Below are 27,312 nucleotides of genomic sequence, written 5' to 3' on the forward strand. Positions count from 1 at the left end.
GGGAGTCCTTCTGACCCAGGGAGGGAAGGGCAACAAAGCCAAAGACAGGTAAATGTCAAATGTTAATGTGACCTTTATTCTACAGCACATGTGGCATCTGTGTATCCCCACAAGGAGACAGGACACTCTATAAAACCAAACCTGACCATCCAAAACGACATTACATGAAGATTTAACCCAGAGTCATGTCTCTTAAAAAACACAATATGGTCTTGTTTGCCATATTACGCCAAGAGACAGCACAGGAAGGGAGAGTGAAGGACTGAGGTTTGTGCCAAGGTAACTTCCTCTTGTTATTGCACTTTTATTCTACACACTTAGTATGTTACACTTTTATTAACACTGTAATAGACATTAGTCCTCTGAAACAAACACAAATATTACATAAGAATAAAAGACAACAAGCTGTCCAGACTGATTTCCTTCCCAACCCTCTGAGTCGGGTGGCCTCCCCCCACGCCAGGTCTTCACATAGTCTCCGCGGGCATCTCAACTGGACTGGATGTTAACAAAGCAGATGAAGTTAAAAATAAAACCCTTTTAAGAACAGTAGTGCTCCTTGCAACCCCCAAAGGAGTTCGCAGTACAAGTTTCTGAAGGTTACCCCCTCCTCACCCACTTTTACACAGCACTAGCCCTAACTGCTCCCCCCATATTTAGAAGGGTAAATCCACTTTTTTTTTCTTTTAAAGAAAAAGTGGGTTATTTGATCCAGCAAATCCAGAAGTCAAGCTTTGAAAACTCAAAGAAAGCAACTACTCTTTTGGCGAAGGACTCGAGGGCCCTTTATCCCACTCCGAAGCTGTACGGACTTCGGGGATTCCCTGATTAGCCAGATGGAACACCAAGCATGCCTTCTCTCCAAAGCAAGGCCACAGGGGACCTCTGCCCTCCAAGTGCTACCGTAATCACCAACCCCTCTTGGCTTTTCAGTGCTAAATAATAAGCCAAAAAAATAAAGTGTCATTCAGTGCAGTTATCACTCTGAAGCCTGCCACCCCAAACCCCTTCTCTCGTTAGGAAACAACTTCCAACCCCCACTTTGGCAGCTCAACAAAGATGCGTCAGAATGCACTGGCTTGCTGACAGGTGCTGGGGGCGGGTTCTACCATTCCCTATTTCCAGCCGTGCCAGTAATATGTCTTTTCCTTCACTGTTTCCTTGAGTTTTAGTGTTAAAAATTAGGAGAAGCTGCTTCCTAGGCTCTGTCCCCTTGAAATTGGAGTCACGAGTGATTCTCTTTGGTCTGGGAAAAACCAGCACAGCCCTCCTTCCTAGAGGAGGAGAAGCCTTGCTCAATCAACGAGCCACTCTCTACAGAGGATCAAGGAACTAGGTCATGCCTGTGGAAACCTCAGCCAAATGAGCATTCCCCAACTCCTGCCAGACTGACCTCGCTCGCCAGGCACAGTGTCGGCCGCACAGGGGCCCCGGGCTCTGCCACCTCTTGATTGCTCTGCAAGAAGGTCCCTCACTCAGTTCTGAAATGACGTTAAGTGACCGGACTTCAAGCATGCTGAAAAAGGCCAGGTGATCATTTTCGGGCTGGGGTAAATCGTCCTAGTGAAGTCGATGAGAACAGAACACAGTGAGGGTGAGCCGCCCCATGCTTCCCCTGCCCCCAGCCCCCATCTCACCTCACCCCTTGGGAGCACATGCAACCAAGGCTGGGGGCTAAAATCTTGAGGACTTTGGTATTCTTGAGCCTGCTACAGCCCAAGCGCCCCCAGACTCCTTTGAATACCTAGTATCTTCCCAAGTAATATACAGTACAGTACATTTCATGGCATTCCATCACTTTAACAATAATGGGTGCCAAGGGACAAAGAATCCCAAATCCGCTGATGTTATAAAACAAAAGCAAAGTATGCATGTGTTATAGGTCTGTATTCCCGCACTCAGCCCGCTGAGTGTTCAAATAACAACCTCCTAATATCTCTATGTGGACTTTGGCTGGCCTGGAGATCTTCAGGACTATCTTACATTTTTTCTCAAAATACTTTTTTTGTATTGAATTGTTAACACAGTTACTGTCTTACTTAGCATTGGTCCCTCCCATCCGCCCTCCTCACTCAGGCAAAAAATGCGGGAATCTGCTAGGAGACCAGTGTCTGAGAGCAGACTAAGCTGCAGGGAGGGGACAAACTGAAAAGGGACACTGGGTAGAAGCAGCCCCCCCCCACCTGCCCCAGCACCAGCCCCTGCATGAATGGGGAGTAGGAACTAAGACTTTGGAAGAATGTTAGGAATGCGGCTTCCCCAAGGAAAGCACAGACTCCTGATTTGAGCTGGAGTAAAGGAGGATTCTGGGAAAGGGAACGAGAGAAGACCTTTCCCGAAATGTCATACAAAACACTTAGGCTGCTCTTTTGGCAGGGAGATGCTACGCACCTCTCCTTTTTAAACTTGAAAATCTGGCTTCCTGGAAGCCCCATCATCGTCCCCAGGAGGACAAACGAGTTAATGCAGACAAGAACAGAGTGACTTGAAGAAGTAAAGCTATAAATGGGTGTTAATTCTAACAGGTCTACTGGACATTCCACCAGAACAAGGCTCGAGCTACAGACCCCAAAGACAGTGGGTCGGCACTTCGCTGTTGCAAGTAAAAAGGTTCTTAGCACTATACGGAGTTTCTGACCGAACCCGAGTGCTTGGAGCTTCCTACGCTCAGAGCCCAGCAGAGCCAAAGAGTGAAAACTGAACTTGAAGAGTTATAGTAAAACTTTCTGGTAGATGCCATTTACACTCTTAATGTTTAAGAGATGGCCATTCTCTCAGAAACGACCCGACAGGCTTCTAGCAGCAAATCTGCCATTTCCTTACACACGTACTCAGGGACCTGGTTCACAGCCTTGGGGGCCAGGCACAGGGGAGAGAGCGCGGTGCCCGGAGATCAGCAGATGGATGGAGGTTCCTCACCTCCCTCCACTGTCTTCTTTCACCCACCTGGTGTTCTAAATCGAATGGACCATCTCGGTGGAGCAAGGCTTTAAGTCAAGGTCTGAGATGCATCAACGTGTAAATTGCTCCCCTTCAGAATTTTCTCTTCTTAGGCACACTTCCCAACACACGCTCCAAAAATCTGACTTCCTGGAAGCCAGCACAGCTCCCAGCTGCAGGGGAGGGGAACCGTCCCAGACGCGAGCACACGGAGGCAAGGGGCACACACAGCTACAAAAACGTTCTCTTCATCTGGTGCTTCCCCTCTTACGTTATAGTCAAAGTAAAAAGAAGGGACAGGTTTGCAAAAGAAATCTCAGTTAAAAAGCTCATGGAGGAGTTTAAAAACATCAGTGTGTTAGATTCAAACACAAAAATGGGAATTTTTGATTCTCCTGGTATCCTTCCAATGGGCTTGCAGGGAAACCCACGGCCTCCAGATCACCACCCACGTCTCGGGTCTCCCCAGTTACTCCCCACCTGTCAGTTCTGCTCAATCATGCCCAGATACCAAGTTCACTGGAGTTTTCCCCATCTTGAGACCAAAAAGAGGGAGAAAAAAAGATCAAAGGGAAGAAGAAAAGATTCTGTCCTGGGATTAGCAGTAACTCAAAATCTAATCACATATGTGTGTGTGTGTGTGTGTGTGTGTGTGTGTGTACACAAATGTGTACCCAACATTTTTTTTTTTTCCTGTGGCCTCTTGGTGATGTGACCATGACACCCACCCCCAAAGTCAGGGCTATTCAGTCCTATAAATGTAAACACGCCGGCACTGTGAGGAACAGACAGCTCTGTTTCTAGCTCCCTTGTGGAGGCCTCTGGCTGTGGCAACCTGAGATCTGGTTGCAGGGAGCCATAAGTTACAGTTTAGCTCCTATGTTCTCACAATCCCAGTAGGAAGTTCAAATTTTCTAAGAGTCCTGATGACTGGACAGAACCAAACTATTCCTAGCCAGAGCCAAAATTATGAAAATTATAGCTTTGAATACTATTGCCACTGCAGTGCCCTGCCTGTCTTAGCAACATACAGGGAACAGACAGTTGGTACATTTGCCTCCTTTTCAGTTCTGAGGCTGGAACGTTGTATCCTTCGGCGTTTACATGTGCTAGACAGTCTTCTGCCGAGAGCATGGCTTGGGGCATCAGCAAGCTGCACGTGCCCCAGCACTCAGCCAGCTGTTCACGGTCCGGGAGGCCTCTAGGCCTCTTTGCCTGGGAAGGTCTCAAGCTGCCCAGCAAGCATCATTTACTCTCTGAATAAATGTCACATTCTTCCCATGGCCGAAAGGTGAGGGGAAGGAAAGAAATAGAGAGTAGAGGAGAAAGTTCTTTGCTTTCAAGTAGAATCGTCGAGTCCCCTGCTTGGCCGCTCAGAACTCGACTTGCACAGCCGGTCCATGATACCCTGGAGCATAGGTTGGACGATGCCCAAGAGAGGCCTCTGAGAGGGGTCCCCGTCCCAGCAGGCCTCCATCAGCTGCCAGCACTCCTCGTCAAACACGGGCAGACGCTCTGGTCGGGCCCCTGGGGAAAGGCACATGGAAACAAGGCCACGGTCAGGGAGAAGGCCCGTGCCACAATGAGGCCCAACCAGCTCGCAGACCGATCGCCCAGGCGGGGCTCAGGAGCTCTGGCTTCAGAACCCAGAAGTAACACTGACAACAAACTGGAATGCACTGGCATAGGAAGCTGAAGAACTGGGAACATTCCAGAAAAAAGCCTTCTGGAAACAGTTCAGTACCACACTGCCTAAAAGCCAAGGCCTGACTTCAGTGTCTCTCCTGGATTCCGTGATGGTCTGTGGTCCCACTGCTCTCAGAGGTGGTCGGTGGTGGGCGGGGAGGCTTGGTAGTGGTCAGAACAAGGTAGGGCTTGTGGCGCTTACCTCTCCGCACATTGTTCCAGAGATGGTCTTTGCTGGCACACCTCTCAAATGCTTCAGGGAGCTTGACAGAGCCCGAGCAGATATACCAGAAGAGAATGCCAAAGGCGTAGACATCGACAGAGTTATCGTACTTCCCTACAGTGAGAAGGGGTGACAGCCGTGAGCCCGGGACAGAGAGCGGCTGCATCCCCGCTCATGGGGTCTACACAGGTCCCCATACCTTTTTTTCTAAACCTTTTAACATCCACTGCCTCCCCTAACAACCCTGATAGGCAGGACGCCGATCTTTTTATACCCAAAACCACAGTCCTGGGAAGGCAGATACCAGGAGGGCTGAAGCTAGAGCCTGACAAAGGAGGAGGACAAGCCTTTGATTTTGATGGAACAGCCAAGAAGATTCAACCTAAAAGGTCGGATTAGGGAAGGAAGGCTGGGAACCATGTGGGTGGGTAGAGTGAAACCAGAATCTAACGGTCTTTACAAGTCAGACAGAAAAGTCTGGATTCAATGGACAGCAGGAAGTCCTTTATGTTTTAGGGCAGCAGGTGACAGGAAGAATGTATTTTAGAGTCTTCTGTCCGCAACAATCGGAGAAACAATCCAGGGAAATGAAATATGAAGGAGCCAAAATAAAACGAAAGCATGCGAAAAGAACTTCTTTGGGAAGTAAATCTAGAGAAAGAAAAATGATGGGCATGTGCTTAGCTCTGCTGTGGGTCCAGCTGACCCTGACCCTGACAAGCCCAACTCTGTGAAGTTCAGGGGCAGACCCGTGCGTGAGGCTAACAAGAGAGGCCGTGCAGATCGCAGGTTCGAACGCACGCTGATGAGGGGCCTGCCGTGACCTTCACATCTGCCTCGGCAATGCCACAACCATCTCCCGTCCCCCAGGCCTGAGCCCTCAGCCTCGTCCAGTCCTTCTCTGCTGCTGATCCCCAAGTCTTGCCCGCTGCTCCGCTGCTCCCCTGAGCAGCCCTGGCACCGGGCGCGCTTGTTTGGTTTCCGTGCCCCGAGCAGCCTCCTCCTGGACACCAGCCCCACAGCTCTGCCTGCCTTCGCTCTGGCCCCTCGAACCCCCTCCACCTCCTCCTGCTCAGCTAGCCTTCTGCAGTCGCATTTTCACTCACACCTGTGCACAAGCTCAAGATCCTCACTGCCCCACACCGAGCCTTCACTCCTCTGCACATTCAAGCTCCAGCATTTCATCTCCAGCCTCATCTGCTGTCACTCCCCATCCAGATCTCTTCCTGTTACACTTCTTTCTGTTCTGCAATTTTCCTATTTCCCTTTCCCCAGCCTCCAGAATGTTCTCTGCTTCATGATGTAGGGTGAAATTTTAGAGCCAGAAAAACCTAGATTCCAATCCCAGCTCCATCAATTCTAGCTCAGTGTTTTGGGGTGGCTTTCTGAGCTCACCCATCCGGACTCGACGTCACCTGTGACATGGGCACAAAACGCATCACCATCACCACAGAAGCACCGCAAGGGTTAAATGGAACAAAATATATGAAAAAGCATACTTGTGCTGCCCAGCCCAAAGAACATACTTCCCACAAGTTCCCTTCCCACAGACTGATTCTTCCAGACCTGACTCAAGCTCTAGGCAACATCTCACTTCTACCGTAAAACTATCAAACATTTCAACCTTCCTTTGTCGCTTGTCTGAGAACCAACATCACGTCAGGGGGCACCCCTTCTAGGATTCCCTACATGCTGTCCTCTGCTGCTTCCTAACAATCTTACCTCTCCACATACATCTCTGTCACCTGCAAGTTCCTCAACGATCAGGGCCAACTCCTGAGGTACCGGTCACTCTGTCAGTACCTTAGGGTCAACCAACTGGCTGACTATGGCAATTATGGCGCAAAGAGCTGGAGACACAGCCACCAGGAGACCTGGGACCTCCTGTGTGCGTTCTTCCTTCTTCCCACTCTACCTCTTCCCTTCTCTCCCTCCCTGCCTCCGGTCTCCCTCCCCTCCTTCTCCCTTGCCAGCAGCAGACCTGCCAGGAGTACTTGTGGGTACTATTGAGCCCAGGGGGTAGCTGTCAGGGTTACAGTTCAGAGCCCAGATGCAGCCCACTCCCTGGCCCGCAGCTCACCTGTGAAAAGTTCAGGGGCCATATGGATCGGTGTCCCCACAATGCTGCCTGACATCATGGCTTCCGGCTTGCAGAATCCTAAGTCAGTGATCTTTGCACGGTTCTGCTTGTCCAGCTGCCAACGAAGCAGGGTGAGAGTCAGCCTGCACTGGACCCTGCCCACGGCACCAGCTGCGAGCACATGCTCAGAAGCAGGTGTCCACCTCCAAGCAGCACTTAGCCAAGCGCCCTGTCTCCAGATTCATTCCCACTCCTGTCTTCACCCCAGACTGTCAGCAACCTGATGGAAGGGGCTGTCTTTTTCATCTGTGTACCTCGCCCATCTCAGAAGCTCAGTAAGTCTTAGAAGAATGAGTAAGTGAAAGACACCGAAGAAAGTATTTCAGTTCCTGATGATTCCCCTCTGACCTCCAGACCCCAGGGCAGAAAGTCACTAAGGAAGAAGGCCAAAGTCCTCTGGTCAGCTGAGGAGAGTTGCGTGAATTCCCCACAGTTTCCTTTCCTGAAGATCCAAGAGGATAAAGCTGTGTCCCAGTTGACTACTGGTAGGCCTCTCCGGTTTTAGCCCATGATTTTAGGGCAATCTCTCCCATTCCCCGCACTGCTGTCATCGTTCTGTATCATTAAGTGTTGCCGGATATCCTTAACAATATCCAATACGGTTTCAAGAGGAACAGGTCAGAAGACTCTTCCAAACTGAGATACGAGACCTGGTGGGCTCATGACCACCTTCCCCTTGAAGGTGCATTTACCCAGTTCAGCCCTCAGCCAGCACCTCCGGCCAAACCCTAAACCACCACCAGACCTGGAGTCCTCAAACACAGCAACATCACAAAAGGACGATTCCAAATTAAAGGAGGACAGGAAAACAGGACAACAAAGTGCCCCGTCTGATCCCTGGAGTGAGCCTGGAATCAAACAAGCAAAGGCACTGCATCTGAACAACTGGGAAGTATTATTATGAACCGCTTATTAACTAACAGTGCCGTACTGATGTCAATTTCTAGGAGATACAAGCTCAAGTATTGAGGAGTCCTGTGCTATCGGCAACTTACTTCCTACAGTTGAGTAAAAAAGTACGTGTATGTGTGTGAGAGAGAGAGAGTGAAGAACAGAGAGAGACGAACCCAGAGGACAGCATGAGTCCGGATGAATGATGTGCAGGCTCCTTCGGACCGCTCTGTTCTGTACGCTCACATGTGTCCAACAGGATTGGGAGGAAAAACTTTTAAGCAAGAGAAGCTCAGCCTAGGAGGCAGCCTGGCACTCCCCAAGCTTGTGTCCAGGCTGCCATCAACCCGTCCACTGTCAACTCCACAGCGATCCTGGCAGGCGTGTCCCGCAATCCCGCTCACATGGAGGTGGACCCCCCAAAGGCCACTCAAGCCACAGAGACAGGGCACAATCTCGGGGAAACAGCTCTACTTACCAGGACATTTTTGAGCTTGATATCACGGTGCACGAGTCCCTGGCTGTGCAGGAAGCGGACCCCTTCCACCACATCGAGCGCTATCTGCAGACGCGTCTCCAGCGTCAGCCCAGCCTTGGGGGGACAAAAAAGCTCACTCGTCACTAACAAGACAACTCCTCCGTCCAGCTCCATCCCACATGCTTAAACCCACTGAGAGCTCCTTCTGTGGGCCACTGCAAGGCAGCCTGCACCGGGCACACTGAGGACAAGGACAGAGAAGCAGGCAGGAAGAAGAGAAGAGGAAAGCAGTTAGGGCAAGGAAGCCGAGGGAAAGCAAGGAAGGACAAGGTGTGAGGCCAGATAACACCTCCCGGAGGCGGCACGCAGGCGGCCGGATGACCCTGCAGGGGACTGACTACAAGAGGCGCAGGCCACAACTGGAGGCCTGAGCTCATTTCCAAGGCTTGAACAGATTCTGGGACTGCCCTTGAGGCTCAAAGGAGTTCTAGGTCTCCGGACACCTGACTGGCTCAGTCGGCAGAACATGTGACTCTTGATCTCAGGGTTGTGAGTTCAAGCCCCATGTTGGGTGTACAGATTATTTTTAAAAAGTTAAAAATTTTAAAAAATAAAAATATTAAAATTTTTTAAAAAAAGGATTTCTAAGCCTCTCGGGCAGAATGCCTTCTACTGCACTGTAGGCCTGCTTAGCCCAGGTTTGGCTTCACAGATTCAAGTATCAAAGTCACTTTTACCATGCATCCAATTTAGGGCCTCTTGAACTCCAGAGAACGTTACATCACCCATCCAGAAGCTCAGCCTCTTCCTTCTACCTGCCCAAACTGTACCCATCAAGGTGGATTTATCACACTCAAACACCAAATCTTCACGAAATATTCACCGACTGTAAGTCTCTTAAAAGCTTCTGACTACCTTCTACGCCCAACATGGGGCTTGAACTCATGACCCTGAGACCAAGAGTCACATGCTCCCCTAACTAAGCCAACCAGGTGCCCCGGCAATTACACTTCTTGATATGCCCTTACAGTGCATAGCACAAAATCTCGCACAAAGTAGTCACGAATAAATATTTGTTGACCCAACAACAAACACTAGCTGTATCCATCGAGAGCAAAAAAAGAGGAAGAACAGCAAAGTTATAAGATGCTTTTCCGTGCTTCTGAGTCGTCTAGATTTTACCCCTACCACAAGAGGCAAACAGCGGTGCATTGGCAGTATTCTGGATATAAACTAGGCCAAAAAATCGATTCTGAGAAACTTTTAAGGTTTTTTGGAAACAAGGGCAATAAAACTTGATTATTTCCAAAAAACGTCTTGTGAAAGCTAGAAGGTCTGGATAAACAAGAAAGGAAGACCGGCCAGGGAGGACCCCGCGGATCTGGCTGCTGGCTGCGGTTCAGCCCCGCACCCCACCTCGACCCCCACCCCCGACCCTGCCTCACCTTCAGCCCAGTGTAGAGGTCTCGGTGCAGCCGCTCCATGATGAGCAGCACAGCGATGCTGGAGCCCCCGCCGTAGCTGTAGTCGATGACCGAGCCGTGCAGATCAACCAAGCGCTCGTGCTTCGGCAGAGACCTGGTGGGAACGACAGTGTCTAGGGCTGCCACGCTCTGGCTCTGACCCTGCACAGCGTGCCGTCCCGTGGCCAGGAGTCCCCTTGAGACCACACGTAGTCCAGGGCCAGAGCTCATGGCCCTCAGTGCAGAGGGAGGGTCAAGAGAATGGCCCCCTAACAAGGAATTAGAATTAAGGAATCTGAACACTAACAGGACTTAAGGACTGAGAAGTCAAAGGGAAGGCCAAGTCTGAGAAACTGATACGGTGGGGAGAGGGCAGAGGCCATGAAGGCCTGCAAGAGAGCAAGCACATTTGTGGGCCCGACACGGAGACACTGGCTATGACGTCTGGGGACCCGGGAACAGAGAGACACAGCGTGCTGTAAGTCTCGGCACAAAGTTCGTCCTGGGCTTCTGGCTTATTCCCTAGGTCTTCTCCCACTGAGACAAGTGACAGGAGAACCTACCTCATGTAGTGAAACTCCAAAGCCAGGTCATTCCAGTGCTTCTCGTCCGGAGGGACGACCGACTTGAGGGCACAAGGGAAGTGCCCTCCCCAGTTGTCACACAGGTACACCACACCATACTGGCCCCGGCCTAGCTCCTGTCCCAGTTTAGGTTTACCTATTAAGTAAGGAGACAGAGATAAGGCAGGAGGAAGGAGAGCTTGCTGGGCAACCTCCCTAAGACTGTTAGACGTGCAGGGCACCTGGCTGGCTAGGTCAGTGGAGCATGTGACTCTTGAGCTCAGGGTTGTGGGTTCAAGCCCCACACGGGGTATACAGATTACTTAAAAGTAAAATCTGGAAGACTGCTTATGAAAAAAATATATTAAATATCCTGATTTTAAAAAAAAAAGATTCTTAGGGAGTCTGGGTGGCTCAGTCAGTTAAGCATCTGCTTTTGGATCAGATGACGATGTTGGGGTCCTGGGATCTAGCCCTCCATCAGGCTCCCTGCTTAGCTGGGAGTCTGCTTCTCCCTTGACCCCTGTGCCCTGCTCATGCTCACTCACTCTCTCTCTCAAATAAATAAAACCTTTATTTTTTTTTTTTTTTAAGATTTTATTTATTTATTTGACAGAGAGAGATCATGAGGAGGCAGAGGCAGGTGGCGGGGCGGAGGCAGGGGGAAGCAGGCTTCCTGCTGAGCAGAGAGCCCCATGTGGGGCTCGATCCCAGGGCCCTGAGACCAGGACTTGAGCCGAGGGCAGAGGCTTAATCCACTGAGCCACCCAGGCACCCCTAAGTAAAACCTTTAAAAAAAAAATCTTAGACATGGATCTAGGAGTAAGAAGTTGTAATTATGCTGGGGGAGAAATTCTGATGCTACTGGAAACTAGTAGAAAGTAACCTAACAGGGCGCCTGGGTGGCTCAGTGGGTTAAGCCGCTGCCTTCGGATCGGGTCGTGATCTCAGGGTCCTGGGATGAGTCCCGCGTTGGGAGGGAGCCTGCTTCCCTCTCTCTCTCTCTGCCTGCCTCTCTGTCTACTTGTGATTTCTCTCTGTCAAATAAATAAATTAAATCTTAAAAAAAAAAAAAAGAGAGTAACCTAACTGGTCCGATTTTTAAAGATTTTGTTTATTTGACAGACAGAGATCACAAGTAGGCAGTGAGGCAGGCAGAGAGAAAGGGGGAAGCAGGCTCCCTGCTGAGCTGAAAGCCCGATGCAGAGCTCGATCCCAGGACCCTGGGATCATGATCTGAGCTGAAAGCAGAAGCCCAACCCACTGAGCCACCCAGGTGCTCCTAACTGGTCCTATTTAAATAAACTTAAGTCTTGTTGTCTAAACTGTATGAACAGCAGGACCAAACAGACATCAGGAATTCAAAAATACATCACAGGGTGCTGAGGCAGCCTTGCAAGGAAGCAGCTTTAGACACTGGGATTATCCGAGATAGAACATGAGAATGTCATACAACTAGAACCTTCTTCCCATTTACTTTCCTACAAGGAAAAAAAATAGGGACTCACGATGCAGCAAGACGTCCTGTAAAGAACGACTTTCCAGAGAAAGGCGGGCCAGGCGTGGGGCGTGATCCTTCCGAACCTTCAACCACAGATCTTCTGTTTTTTCCAACCGGCCTGAATGGCCAGCTTCTAGCTGGGAGGGAAGCAGAAAAAAGTCATGTGACTTGTCAAGTCCCCAGCTTGGTTTCCTCACCTGCTGTATGGGGTAATAACAGCTTCTAAAGGGCAACTGTAAGAGTTATACAAAACGTCTGTAATGTGACTGGTACACAGTGGGCTCTCAGTAGGTAATACCTGTTCCTCCTGGATGCGTACCCCCATCTCTACAACGCCCCCCACATACACACGTGCATACACACATACACATGTGCACACACATACACAGGTACACAAGAGCACACACATCCACTCCAAGGGGACAAGCAGATGTCACATAACTGTGAACCAGCATAAAAGTTACAAAGTCCTCCTTTCTCTGACTCATTCCTAAAATACTAGGCAACTTACATAAAATTCCTATCTGAGGCGCCTAGGTGGTTTGTTAAAGCCTCTGCCTTCAGCTCAGGTCATGATCCCAGGGTCCTGGGATCGAGCCCCACATCAGGCTCTCTGCTCAGCAGGGAGCCTGCCTCCCCCTCTCTCTCTGCCTGCCTCTCTGCCTACTTGTGATCTCTGTCTGTCAAATAAATAAAAATCTTAAAAAAAAAAAATTCCTACCGCTTGATTTTCATTCCTCACTCAGTGAAATGAGGAGAAATGAACCAAGTTCCCTCCACGTTCCCTGGAGTTAGAAAAACCTCCACATGAAAAACGTACTGATGACACTTTTCATGACACAATATTACTGTTTCGCTAGGAAGAAAATACACTGATGATTCTATAAAAATTCCATGGACAGCAGCGGGCAAAATACTCCCCGACAGTAGGTTCTTCTCCCTCTTCCCGCACGCCCACCTGCCGCAAGGACGCTGCAAAAGCCTCGTGAGAACTGTTGAGCCGGGTCCGGAACTGGCTGCAGATGCTCTTGGCCAGCTTGGAGGCACTGAGGCTCTCGATGGCTTCCTGGGCCACCTTCCTCTTCCACTCCAGCGTGATGGCAGGCGGGCTCACCCACGTGAGGCGCTGGATGATCTGCAGGACGAGGTCAGTGAGAAGACTCAAGGGAGCCTGCAGCCGCCAGAAAGAACCCACGCCCCTCCCCTGGGGGATGGCCAGCCTAGAGCAGGCCATGAAGAAAGGAGCCCCATGAAGGCCAAGACTCCTCTCCAGTCCCACTGACACGAGAGTCAGGGCTCAGAGCAAGGGAAAGCATCAAAGAACACCAAGCCGAGTCCACATGCTCACAGGCCCTCACGGTGTCCACGCAGCACCCGGGGTGCTGAGAGCTCCCTTTCTGAATTCGGGATGGAGAAAGAGCACCATCAAATTCCGGAAAAGAAACCACACAAACGGCCCGTGGCAACCAAGCCTGGTTCTGAGAAAACATTTAGGCTGGGAGAAAGGAATATGAGGAAGTGAGTGGAGGAGAGCTTTACGGCTGCACAAAATTTCACTTAAATGCACCACTTTAAGCGTTCAAGGGGCACTGTTCCTAGTTATTTCAGAATAGGCATAAACCAGAACTCTCCTGGGCAGACAAACCCGGAAAAATGGCCACCCTACCCCAGGAGAACTTTCTAGACATCAGTCGCTATTGGAGGAACTAAGGTTCATCTGAGCCAACGGGGGTGGGAAACGCTCCTCCAGTGGACTCCACCTGTTTGATTTGCTCCCACAGCATCCTTGTGACCGACGACCCGGAGTGAAATGTAACTTCAACGTGATAGGCGGCATTTAAGATCTAAAAGAGAGCCACAAAGGAAATCAGTACGCCTGAGCACAGTGGCTGATTAAAAAAACGTGGTAAATACTATTTACTTAAAGCACAGAGTCCCGTTGCAAGGTTCCCAAATATGTCCTTCCATAAACTTGCAGGCTACACGGGTCGATCACCTATTGTGCGACTCTCTGGGCCCCTTTACTTCCATCTTCACCAACCAGCTCATGCCTCAACCGTGATTTTGCAGTGCGCAAGCACCTCGACGGGCAGGGATCATGCAACGGGAAAACAGGGTAAGATTCAAACTGGATGGGTCAAAGGGTGCCCGGGACGTTCTTGGCTAGCTCGAGGCTGGGCTTGCGGGCGGGCTCTGTCTCCTGTGCCCTCTGTGATGTGGTGGCTACCGGGTCTTAGAGTACCTGTTTGAGATAATTACTGGTGATGTGAACTGAGACATCCTGGGACTTCTCCAGGCTCTGCAGACAGCGTTCCAGGGTCCCGACGAAGCTCTCGCGCAGGTAGTCCACCGAGCTGATCAGCTTGTTGGCCACCGCCTGATTGAGCCGGGAGATGATGAGCTCCTGGATCTGCCGGATGCAGCATTTGATTTCTCGGGTGCCCACCGCCTCTCCATTTTCGGGGACGATGACATCTATGGAGGCAGAGACAGAAGCCAGCTGGCCGTGAGGGAAAGGGGCGGGCGCTCAGAAGAAAGGCCTCTCCTCATCAAAGCCAAGGAGCCACCACGATAGCCACCAAGGCTCTCAAACACATGGCTGGCGGACAAGCTCTGACCCTCAGTGTGACACGGGGCCATGGGACCCATGACTACTGAGGGCATTACTGAGAAGGAACAACCGCATCTAGAACAAGCCTCCTGATTCTGTCGCTTTCTGTCACATTTTATAGGACAGGAGAAGTATTTATTGAGTGCAGATTATTTGAAAGGCACCATAATAAGTATTTTACATACGCAATCGAATTTAATCCTCATGAAAACTTTGTCAGGTGGGTATTACTGGTCATTTTATATGTCAGGAAACAGCCTCGAAGAGAGGAGAGAAGGGAAGGGGACAGTACAGGAAGGACAACAGCTCGCGTCTGAAACCCAAGCTCACAGACTGCCTTGGATCTTTGTACCATTTCACACTGCAGAACTCCCAGAAAAATCCAGTAGTTGGGGATTCAATGCTAATCAATTACTGAATAAAAAGCAAAACTGGAATGTTGTCACCAGCCTGCTACTACCTCCCAGAATTAGAAATCTGTTCTGCAAGTCAGAGGACAGAACTAAAGACAAGTTACCCACAAAACCTCCACTCCTAAAAAGGCACTCTCATGTCTACTGTGGGAATTAGAATTGGTGCCGCCTCTTTGGAAGAAATCTTATATATATCAAAAAAATTTTTTTCTAACCTATCAAAATTTTAAACTAACCAACCAACCAACAAAAATATCTACATACCCTTTGACCTACCTATTCTGCTTCTAGGAATTGTTTTTCTAGAAATATACCTTGACAAGCCTCAAAGATATGCATGTAAATAATAATGCAGAGGAATCTGTAATAGCAAAAAACAAAAAAGAATGAGTCTAAATGTTCATCAGTAGAATTATAGTTAAATAAAATCAGCCACATCTATTAGAAGACAAATCCAAATGTACCTTTATGGAAAGATCTCTAAGATATGAATTCAGTGCAAAAGCAAGGGGCAGAAGAACATATGGAGGAGACCTGGGCGGCTGGAGGACAGTATCTTTGTATCTCTGAGTGAAGTACTATGCATGTAGGTATTATCTTTAAAAAAAAAGTATTTTCTGAAGTATGTATGTAATATAGCCTGCATGCATGCATTACCTCTATTTTGCTATTTCTTAAGGTTTTATTTATTTGACAGAGAGACGGAGCACACAAGCAGTAGGAGGGGCAGAGGGAGAGGGACAAGGAGACACCCCGCCAAGCAGGGAGCTTGCCATGGAGCCCAATCCCAGGACCCCGAGGTCACGACCCGAGCTGAAGTCAGACACCTAACTGACTAAACCACCCAGATGCTCCACATTACCTTTTAAAACATAAACCAGGACCAGAAATTGGGCTCCTGAGGCTATGTGGTGGCTCTCTTCTAAATCTACCCATCATTGCCTCAGGGATCCCCAGGAAGAGCTCCAAACGAGGTTAAGAAGCAGACATGTAATTCCTGTCTAACACACAGCTAACTCAGAAAGTGGCTTCCCAAATCGGCCAGGTGGTTAACAGAACCGGACGGCTGGTCTACTTGTGCCCCGCTCCCCCGTGTCTGTTGAACTGACCACTGCATCCCAGACACCACACACGGTATCCCCGGCACATGACCAACAGGCAAACATCTCCCGGTCTGCCCAACTGTTCTTCCCCGCGCACTACAGTACTAGCGCTGATGCCCGGCGTCCTCAGTCAGAAGCTTTCCGAGATCTCCACTGCAAGTCCTGAACCACCTTTGCTCATCTTCAGAAACACCTATGAGAAGGCTTCCTGTGCTTGCGAAAGTGGCCTGTCTCCTCTGTGAGTGTGACACAGCCATACTCCATCATACTCTGTGAGTGTGACACAGCCATACTCCACTCAACTCCCAGGAGGTAGTGCACGCACACAACTCTGTGTGAACTGCTGTAAGAGACAGGATGATAAACAGGATGCCGTTCTCTAGGACTGGAGAAAACAGTCAGTAGGACATAAATAACTGTAATAAAAGAAAATGAAATACACCAGAAATTTCAGGTATGCATGAAATGTGATGAGAGTTCAGACGGATGCGAACACTATTAGCTAAGAAAATTAAAGACTGGGGCACCTGGGTGGCTCAGTGGGTTAAAGCCTCTGCCTTCAGCTGAGGTCATGATCCTGGGGTCCCGGGATCAAGCCCCATATCGGGCCCTCTGCTCAGCAGGGAGCCTGCTTCCCTCACTCTTTGCCTGCCTCTCTGCCTGCTTGTGATCTCTGCTTGTCAAATAAATAAATAAAGTCTTCAAAAAAAGAAAAGAAAAGACTTCATGAAAAATGCTATTTAGAAGAGGCTCTGAAGGGTAGATAGGATTTGGAAATTCACAAACAGAAGACTTTTTGGGTTTAGGGCAGGGTGGGGGCCATGGGAAAGTAAAGGAAGGGCTGCAGGACAGCAAACAGCTGAGAGCAGGTGAAATGTGCCTGGTGGGAAACAGGCCGGGGAGAGTTGGCCAGGGCTGGGCTCTGCAAGATCCCTAACACCAGGCTGAGGAGTCAGAACTTAGTCCGCAGAACAGGGAGCCAACACAGCTGGACTGGAGAAAGGAGAGAAATGTGCCGGAGAGCAACAGGAAACAGTAGTTCAGGTGGACTGCAAAGGAGGGAACAGAAAAGCTAAGGTAGATACGGAACACGGAAGAAGATGCATCAGGGCTTGGCCACTGCCCAGATGCGGGGACAAGGGAGAGCAAAGATCTGGAGACCGTGCTGCGGCCCCAAAGCCGGCTACCAGGAAGATGGCGGTAGCAGGAAGCGGGATGGATTCGGAGGCAGTGAAGCACGGAAATGCAGAGTACGGGCTTAGGACTCAGTCAGATCCAAACTCCGCCTTTACTCTTCTGTAGCTGTGACCTTGTGCAAATGACTTAAGCTGCCTAAGCCTCAGTTCTCTCCTCAAGAAGATGCCAGTACACAGAATCCACAGAGGGACTGGGAAAAAACCAAAAACTGATGCGAGGTTCCACGACAGAAATTTGGATTAACTGGTCTGGAGTGCTCTGGGGTGATCTCAAACATCTCTATTTTCAAAAAGTGCCCAGGAGATTTGGCTGTACCGCCGTGATTGAGCACCTCCAGGGTAACCTGCACACCACAGCACCATAATTCACAGGTGGGAGGGCTAATGTGCCTGCAAGGCGGGTTACGGAGCAGTCAGTACACAAAGTCAGCCGCACCAAAAACCTCAGCCCCAAAAGGCCTGATGAACCATGTTGGGTCAATTTTGTTATTAGCCATTCATGAAGAAGGGATTTCCAGAAAAGCTGAAAACACATTGGGAAACACTCCTGAGCTGGGTTTCAGAACAGCCTGGAAAGAAAATGAGACCGCAACACACATCAAAAAGAACCAGTAAGGAAGCACAGGCCATGCCCAAGGTCAAAGCCAAGGTGAAAGCATGACTTAGAGACTGTTCTTCTGGCAGCTCTTTTCCAGCTCCAACAGGTCAAGAGGATACAGATAGAAACTAGAGATTAAACAGCGCTATTAGGAAGAACTTACCAGAAGTCGGACTACCACTCCCGGGAGAGCGGCCTCTCTGGCTAAGTGATTTAAGGAGGGCTCCTACTAATGACAGTTGGGTAGATGAGGTTCTCCTGAGTTTCCTTTGGCCTTCGGAATTCATGGGACTCAATTTCCAGCTAGAAAACGGTTAAGGAATCCTGTGGTCCCAGCAGCCCACGCCAAGCTCTCCAGCTAGGACCTACCTTTAAATTCCATGTTGGCAGCATCCTCCAGAAGTTCCTCCTTCATGGCGTTAAGCGTCTCAACAATCATGTCCTTCATTTCCTCCTGCTTCCGGTTGGCAATATTCATCAACGACTCGTACAACTCATTTTCCTTTTTCCGAGTGTATTCTAGACGTTTGGGAGTGATCTGCAGGTCCCGCTGCATGTCAAAGGCCTGGTTGATAAAGATGTCGAGGCAGTGGCAGTGCACCCGGTTCAGGGCCTTGGCCGTGTCCACCAGGCGGGTCTGTAGCACCTGGTGAGAAAATGTGCTCAAGTGCCTCAGTTTCTCACTTTGCTCCACCAACATGCTCTGAGCTTTAGTGTCTTGGCCGGAGGTCCCACAGTTCCAGTGACTGCTGCTCAGATAGCCCAGGTCCACAAGCTGGTGATGGAGGGCTGACCTTTCATTCTCTAGTCTTCTGGTAGGCGAGGCAATGATTTCCGAGCCCAGCTTCGGCACTTTGAAAAAGAATACGGGAAAGGAGAAATACTTCCGGATTTCCTGAAGCTCTTGCTCGTCCCTCTCAGACAGTTCATCCTTGTGGAGTGCATAGGTTATCACAGGCAAGAAATCGTTCACCAAGTCACCCAGAACATCTACTGCGGGCCGGAGGCCTTGGCATGGTGCGACCACGATGTCCACGTCCTGGAAGGGGAAGGGGGGGTCATATCAGCACCTCGGGGTCAGAACCAATCCTCGCCTCCCCGAAGTCCCATGCTCAGACCAAAATCCATATCTATGATGGGGCAATGGGGCTTCAGTACGCTCCAGTCACTTGCCTACCTCCTTCCTGAGTTCCCAACACTCCCTGGCGTAGCCTAAGAGGCAGGCACTCATCTAGAGAGAGACAACAGCCTATAGAAAGGATGGCAGTCTCTTTAGTCATTTCAGATGTTAGTTCTAGCGTCCTTTGTTGTTTGGAAATCCTTGGTGCCCTCTGATGAAGGAGTAAGACAAATAATAGAAGGAGAAAGAACTGACGTGGACATGATCAGATTGGGATTGAGGCTGCCTGGAACATTCCTCCCACTGTCCTCTTTGTTCATATTCCCAGCCCACCTTTCTAAGGCAGCTAACTCCCAGGCTAACTACAAAGCAGCCTTCCGATCTCCCTGTACTCTTGTCATGTTCTTAGTGAGTCTTCCCTAGTACACAGTCCCACTTAAAACCCACCTGGGTGAGTCAGTCCGTTGACCTTCTGCTTTTGGCTCAGGTCATGATCCCAGGGTCCTAGGATCGATTCCCACATTGGGCTCCATGCTCAGTGGGGAGTCTGCCCCCCCCACCTCTCCCCTTTGCTTGTGTGCATGTGCTCTCTCTGACAAACAAATAAATCTTTAAAAACAAATAAAAAATAAATAAAACCTGTTTTCCCAATAGCCTGTCAACCCTCTGAGGGCAGGGAACATGTCTACCTTGTTAACTACTGGTAATTCCAGTGCCTAACACATAGCCCTCAATATTTTTGAATCAATCAAGCAGCAAACTAAAAGCCAGGTTTGCCAAACATTATTATATTATTGTCCTATTCTGAAGCTTGCAGGTATCCCAAAGTCTTAGCCCCATAAGCCTTGGTAATATCTTTATTCTCATGGTCACCTGGTATGACAGAGACCAAGGTTTGCGTATCCAGTACTTGGTCCCTGCATTATTGGGAAGGCAATGGCCTTTACAGACAAGGCTGCCTGGTAAGTGTGTGGGCATTTCAGGAAAGTTCTTTAGAAGGGGTTTGATCCTGCCAGGAAGTACACTTTTTGGCCTCATCCTTTTTGCCTGGAATAAGAAGGTCATCCTACAGTCCTAAGGCAAACCTAAGGGTAGAAGTCAGCACTGAGAATGATGAAGCAAAAAGAAGTAGGGGGCCTGGGTCCGTGATGATGGCAGAGCTACTACGCCAGCCTCGCTTCAGGCCTCTTCCATGTGAGGGGGGAAAAAATTAGCTTCTATCTAGTCTAAGCAAGCCCATTTTTTTGTCAGTTATGTATGATTGAACCCACCAATCACAAATGATACACCAAAGATCCTAAAGTGAGTTTCAAGAATGATCTCTGGTTTATTTTATTTTAACAATTTTACTTATTATTTGACAGAGAGGGTACACAAGCAGGGGGAGTGGGAGAGGGAGAAGCAGGCTTCCCACAGAGCAGGGAGCCCAATGCAGGGCTCGATCCCATGACTCAGATCATGACCTGAGCCCAAGACAATCACCCAGTGACAGAGCCACCCAGGCACCCCATGATCTTTGGTTTAGAAACAAACCACTAGGGGCGCCTGGGTGGCTCGGTGGGGTAAGCCTCTGCCTTGGGCTTGGGTCAAGATCTCAGGGTCCTGGGATCAGGCCCCGCATGGGGCTCTCTGCTCAGTGGGGAGCCTGCTTCCCCCACCCCCCCGCCGCCTGCCTCTCTGCCTACTTGTGATCTCTCTCTCTCTGTCAAATAAATAAATAAAATATAAAAAAAAAAAAGAAAAAAGAAACAAACCACTACAGGTCCTGTTACAGCAAGTAGTTTTTGCTTTGTGTTCTACTTCTTTCCTGAGGATCTTGAGGCACTTAAAGAGCATATGTTTCCTTCCACTGCACATGCTGCTCTTCTATATCTTTGAAATTGGGTTGCCTGGGTGGCTCAGTCCTGAAGCATCTGCCTTCAGCTCAGGTCATGATCCCAGGGTCCTGGGATTGAATTCCGCATCGGGCTCCCTGCTCAGCAAGAAGCCTGCTTCTCCCTCTCCCACGCCCCCTGCTTGTGTTCCCTCTCTCACTCGCTAGGTCTCTGTCAAATAAAAAGAAAAAAGAAAAAGAAGACACCATCTACTCTGTCTGGCATTCCAGACCAAAGGTTGAACTGGAGACTCACACCTGTACCACCACTGCAGGCACACCAAGTGCGATGGCTTCAGGGACTCACAAATTCAAAATCATTCCTCACAGAATTCTAGCACATTCTACAGACTTACAAAAGAATTCAACACAAACCTGTTCAAGTGTGTGTCCCTAGCATTTATCAGATGTTGCAAAGATACTTGATTTGAAATGTAAACAACATGCACTTGTTTGTGTCCGTCCGGACTCCAATTCTGTTTTCATTCCTTACCTTACTGAGTGGCAGGTATTTTTGATGAAAAAAATTTTAAATAAAAACCTGGGTCCTTTTCCTTTTTGATCTCCTTGCCTAGATAAGTAAGAAAGGACTGGGAAATGCCAGCCCATTGTTCCTAGTCCTGTGTTGTGTGTGTGTGTGTGTGTGAAAAAGAGACAGAGAGAGAAAGAGAGAGAGAGATCTCCTATCCCCCGAAAAGCTTTACAAGATCTCATCCTCCCCAGTAAAGACTTAGTCAGTCTAATTCTCAGGTAGATCACATAACCGTTATTTGGCAGGCCACTGTGAACTCTCCAAAGCTAAAAGTGCTTTTAGTATCTCACCATTTCCAATTTGAGCAAACACTATAAATCCAGCTACTTTCCATCCAAGCCTAGGCCAAGAAGAAACTGCTGTTTCATCTATGCCTCGAACTGCATGAAATGTTTTCTGGTTGGTAGACTAGTCTGACACTCATCCCACTGTTCAAAACAAACCCCCTTTCACTACCCTGAGTCACACTGCTAGAGTATGAATCACTTCATGAGGCATATTCAAAAAGTGGGTAAGAACTTTTACAGCTTAGAGTAGAACACACAATTGCCTAAATGCCAACATTATAATACACATAATAATTTGATAAAGGCTAGGAGAGAATCCCAAGAAATGAAAAGCTACAATAAGAGAGAGAATGACAAGTGAAAATGTTTTTTATAATTTTTATTTTAGGGCACCTGGGTGGCTCAGTACTGAAGCATCTGCCTTCAGCTGAGGTCATGATGCCAGGGTCCTGGGATCGAGCCCCCCATCAGGCGCCCTGCTCGGCCGGAAGCCTGCTTCTCCCTCTCCCACTCCCCCTGCTTGTGTTCCCTCTCTAGCGTCCTCTCTCTCAAATAAATAAATAAAATATTTTTAAAAATTTTTATTTTAAAGCTGCAAACCTCTCTTCAATATATGTATACATTTTGAAAGATAAAGCCTGATCAAACTTATTATAATATCATGAGAAGCAAGCCTAAATGAGCAAAACCAAAGTAAGAGTTCCTTAGAAAGTTTTCAGGAATAATTTTGTTTGCTTGCTACTTTATGATGGATTTTCTTAAAATTCTAAGATAAATTCATAGGTTTTCCTCCAAGAACCATTCTGTGTGTGCAAGAAAACCAAAAGCTGGGCACCTTGATGGCTTGGTGGGTTAAGCCTCTGCCTTCGGCTCAGGTCATGATCTCAGGGTCCTGGGATCGAGCCCCACATCAGGTTCTCTGCTCAGCAGGGAGCCTGCTTCCCTCTCTCTCTCTGCCTGCCTCTCTGCCTACTTGTGATCTCTGTCAAATAAATAAATAAAATCTTTAAACAAAAAAAAAAAAGAAAAGAAAAGAAAACCAAAAGCTGTGGGGTCTACTTGCAGAACCAATACCCTTCCTAGGGGACTGCAGATTTTATTTGCTCACAGGGGCAATTTCATTTTTTAAAGGATTCAGGGCTTTCTAATGGAAGGTACTACCTGATACACTGACAAACAGAAAGAAGTTGTCCACTCCTAAATATATCTTGTACTAAACAAAAACAGGCAAAAGACAAGTGCGACGCTCTCTCTCCTCCTTCCCCAGTGAGTCAGCGTGTGCAGTTGGTCTCACCTCGCTAGTGACCGCGAGTGCGGACACGGGCAGGAGGAGCTGCTGCCTGACCTCCTGGCGGTGGCCCAAACCAGGCTGGAAGGCGCTGTGTGATTCTGTGACACTTACCGTGAAGGGATGACTCATCCCTGACAGTTATAAACAAAAAGGGAAGCCAGCACTGTCTCCTGGAGACAGGGAGTGAAAAAAGTCATCAGTAATATAGAGAGGAGGAGCCAGGGCCGTTGTGGGCCCTATTCTGGCCCCCGGAGAGGGAAGTTTGCCCTCGCACGGTTTCGTGGAAGGCCGCCTGCCTTCCTAGTACCTATAACGGGGCTTGGCATTCGTGAGCGTCCAACAGATCCATGTGGAATAAACGGATAAATAAGTGATGCCTTCACTACCTGCTCCAAACCATTTCAGTAATCATATATAACATTTCCCATCTTTCAACCCTAATTGCACCCATTTAGCTGTGATTGCTGTTTGCTTCTACTCCCAGAAGAAAGCAGTGAGTAAGCATTTTGTTCCTAACTCAATCAGGGAAGAAGAATCTCAGGGAAGAATGGGAGTGCCCCCCCAAATTCCCACTGGAAGTCACAGGGAATTCCTAAAGGGAGTTCTCCTGTAGAATGCATTCTGCACAAGTCTACAGAATCCACAGAAATTGATGTGTTAACCATCAATTTTTCTTGGCAAGATTAAGAGAATGAACAGAAAGGAGACTGTTACTCTGCAAACACTGACCTCTTAGGTTTAGTCTCTGATGTACAAGGACATTGTCTGAAATGCCAGGAAGAAATGGCCCAGTCCCTGAAGAAGCCTGACCACTTCCTAATGACACTGGCTCTCACGGCTCGTGGCACATCCTGAAACTCTGTTCTGGCCGAGAATGAGCGCATTCACTGATGGTTCAAGCAGAAGACAGTCACGCTCTCAGGCAGGTCACAAAGGTCTTTGCTTTCTCCACAGTTCTGAAGCCTCAGGTTCCCATTACGGAGAAAAGAAGCACATTAACTATGTAAGATAGTTCTGCCCGTGCTCAGCCGCTGACGCAGTCTCAACCTCAATCCCTGTGCCCACAGTCTACCTACCTTTACTGGCCATTCTCCTGCCATTCTCATGGGGCCTTCCAGAGGTTTTCCCTATCTGTTCTTATACAGGTGAAGCATTCTTCATTTTTACCTGGTTTCCAGAAGGATCACTCTTAAATGCTAGTTACATCTTAAGGAAAATACCTCTCTGCTCTTGTTACATTGTACAAAACACTTGGCTGCGTACACACTTCGTGGCCTCCATGCAACCTTCCTTGTAGCTACTCCAACACCCAGTACCCAGGGATACAGGCAAATGCAGGAATCTGGAGCTTCGTTCTCTTGTCATTTACTAGATTCCACAGAGCAGAGAGACAAAGTGGGAGGAGGCAGAAGAGAGAAGGCAGAAGGGAAACTTTTTATAACTTGAACTTGTGTTATTTCGCTTTTTTTTTTTTTTAAAGATTTTATTTATTTATTTGACAGATCATAAGTAGGCAGAGAGGCAGGCAGAGAGAGGAAGGGAAGCAGGCTCCCTGCTGAGCAGAGAGCCTGATGCGGGGCTCGATCCCAGGACCCTGGGACCATGACCTGAGCCGAAAGCAGAGGCTTTAACCCACTGAGCCACCCAGGCGCCTCTATTTCGCTTTTTTTTAAAAATTTTTTTTTTTTAAGATTTTATTTATTTATTTGACAGAGAGAAATCACAAGTAGACGGAGAGGCAGGCAGAGAGAGAGGAAGGGAAGCAGGCTCCCCGCTGAGCAGAGAGCCCGATGTGGGACTCGATCCCAGGACCCTGAGATCATGACCTGAGCCGAAGGCAGAGGCTTAACCCACTGAGCCACCCAGGCGCCCTATTTCGCTTTTAATAGCATCTTTCTCTTCTGCTGTTACAAAGGCTCTCGATAATGAATGGGGAAGAACTTTGTCTCTAACTGGAGCAGAATCATGGTGATTCTTGGAACCAGAAGGACTTCGGCTTGACAAAAGGAAGGCGTTCCAACATGGTTGTCAGGCATGGGACGGGTGACTGAGAGAGGGGGAAATTCTCTTCTCAAGGATGCTGATTAGTACATTCAAAGGGAGGAGGAAACTGGCTTACTCTGTGCCAGACACTGTGCTAAGTCCTCATACGCCATCTCACTGAAGACACAGATTGCTACCCTATCTTGCACAAGAGGGAACCTGCCCCGTCACCCGGTCTGTGAACTGACAAAGCCAGCATGTCAATCCAGGTTGGCCTGACTACAAAGAGCACACTCAGTCACTGAAGGTCCCACAGGGCGTCAGGAGCCACCTGGGCTGATGTCCGGCAAGTTCTAAAAGACGAATGGAGGATGGACAAGATGACTTCCGGGATCCTGACAATAATAGTATTCCAGGTTAAAAAGTATATCCTAGGAAGGAAAGGCTCTGCCATGAAACCAGTCACAGGGACTGGTTGAGACACCATGAAAGGAGTCAAAAAGAGAACATTTTCAATAGCCCCACGAACCGAGTTTCTGCCTAGTGATAGTACTTCCAACCTGAGTCTCTGAATTCCCTGCCCCCACCACCATCCTCAACACAAGGTGAAACAAACCGAGATCTTTGACACAGTGAAAATGGAAGCCTCGGGGTGTAAAAAAAAGGTAAATGATTGGCGCCTGGGTGGCTCAGACGGTTGAGCATCTGCCTTCAGCTCAGGTCATGATCCTGGGATCCTAGAGATCGGGCCCTGGGTCAGGCTCCCTGCTCGGTTGGAGAGCCTCCCCGTCCCTCTCCTGCCTCTCCCCCACCGGCTCCTGCTCTTTCCCTCTTGCTCTATCTCAAATAAATAAATAAAATCTTAAAAAAAAAAGAGGGAGATAGGATCCTGGAAAAAAGAAAAAAAGACAAAAGAGGAAGATTAAGGCTATAATCTCTGCTGGATTTTCTCCCCAAGAGATAACCTTGGAAGGCCACAAATGAATCACTGGTGGTGAAATGAGAAAACAGCCTCAGATTCAAGCTGTTCTTTTTACATTTATTTTAGTGAGCACAGAGATTTAAAAAACAAAAAACAACTTGCCTCTCAACCACCCACACCCTCAATAGGTAAATTAACCTGCACCAGGTACTATGGGTTTCTTGGCCAAGAGCAATGCATGCAGGTATGCAGGACGCCTAGGCTGCCCACAGCTGTTAGTGTGTGATAGGGGAGAGGCAGGAGGGATGTTCAGTATGAAGGGGACAGGCTCACTGCCTAGAAGGAATTTATATTTTTGCATTTGTCTGAACTTCCAATACCCCCCCCATTTTTTTTTAAAGATTTTATTTATTTGACACAGAGAGAGAGAGATCACAAGTAGGCAGAGGTAGACAGAGAGAGGGGGAAAGAGGCTCCTTGCTGAGCAGAGAGTCCGATGCAGGGCTCGATCCCAGGACCTTGAGATCATGACCTGAGCTGAAGGCAGAGGCTTTAACCCACTGAGCCACCCAGGTGCCCTCCAATACCCTTTTTTAATGTAACACTTTATTTAGTTCCCCTTTCTCTTTGCCCCATAAAATCAGGGCTTCTTTATATCTCCAGAATGCTATTCTCCATCTTATATATGTTACCCAACTTTGGGTCTTTTTCCTTGGAATGGCCATTTTTGACCCAATTCCATAAATCATCTTCCCTGAAAAGTTATCTCCTTGCCCTGAGGACCTTCATCCAGCCTTCTTTCCGTTTTGTTACCAATCAACTGTTTTCTTTCAATCCAGAGACATTCAAGATAAGATAAGGTATCTAACTAAAGGTGAACACACAGAGCAGATTTAGTTTTATCCGGCACCATCATAAATGCCAAAAACTAGACAAAAATTGAGAGAAGCTAGTTTTCCAGCAACAAAGAATGGTTAGTAAATTTGGGGGTTAAAATTTTACATAAACTATTGTCATGTCAAGTAAAATACTTTCACGATCTTGGGTTGTAACAGTGTTAACTGCTGAGAAACGACAAATAGCAAGGTCTGTACAACAGTGAAAATAGATTATTTCCATTGCTAGCTACTGACGGAAACTGAGGGTTATAAAGAGAAAGCTTTACTACTCCAACTGGTTAGAGTTAAAAATAAAGTTTATTTGCAAGTCATCAGACCGTTCCTGGAAACACTACAGTCTACCTCAGTTCCCCGAAAGTTACCCCATCACACACACACCATCCTGAGCCAATGATGTTGTCTTCGTGTGGCAATCTGGCCCCCAGACGACACAGACATCTGTGCAGAGGATGGAGATAAACAGGCCAGCAGAAGAACTGACAGCTCTGTCGGCCCCAGCATGAGTGAGACACTGGCCATGCTGCAGAGTCCCCACCTCGGACTGCAAGAGTTTAATCATCCCGGCTCCTTGCTACCAATTTTCTTATAGGTGGTCCAGG

At 48.5% G+C, this 27,312-nt stretch overlaps 1 protein-coding gene across 1 annotated transcript in view; it reads right to left on the bottom strand.

Moving 5' to 3' along the window:
• Nucleotides 1–55: 55 nt before the first annotated feature.
• The window catches only part of DSTYK (dual serine/threonine and tyrosine protein kinase), a 49,132-nt gene continuing 21,875 nt past the window's right edge, over nt 56–27,312 (bottom strand). The window contains exons 3-13 of the mRNA XM_059413228.1: nt 18,176–18,845; nt 14,128–14,360; nt 13,646–13,729; nt 12,844–13,020; nt 11,893–12,022; nt 10,385–10,541; nt 9,804–9,936; nt 8,359–8,472; nt 6,930–7,044; nt 4,829–4,963; nt 56–4,467 (exon numbers count right to left, since the gene is read on the bottom strand). Of these exons, the coding sequence (XP_059269211.1) occupies nt 4,280–4,467; nt 4,829–4,963; nt 6,930–7,044; nt 8,359–8,472; nt 9,804–9,936; nt 10,385–10,541; nt 11,893–12,022; nt 12,844–13,020; nt 13,646–13,729; nt 14,128–14,360; nt 18,176–18,845 (2,136 nt within the window). The 3' untranslated portion in view covers nt 56–4,279. The remainder of the gene's footprint in view (nt 4,468–4,828; nt 4,964–6,929; nt 7,045–8,358; nt 8,473–9,803; nt 9,937–10,384; nt 10,542–11,892; nt 12,023–12,843; nt 13,021–13,645; nt 13,730–14,127; nt 14,361–18,175; nt 18,846–27,312) is intronic.

This window comes from Mustela nigripes, chromosome 10, assembly GCF_022355385.1.
Source record: "Mustela nigripes isolate SB6536 chromosome 10, MUSNIG.SB6536, whole genome shotgun sequence".
In the NCBI taxonomy this organism is placed as follows: Eukaryota; Metazoa; Chordata; class Mammalia; order Carnivora; family Mustelidae; genus Mustela; species Mustela nigripes.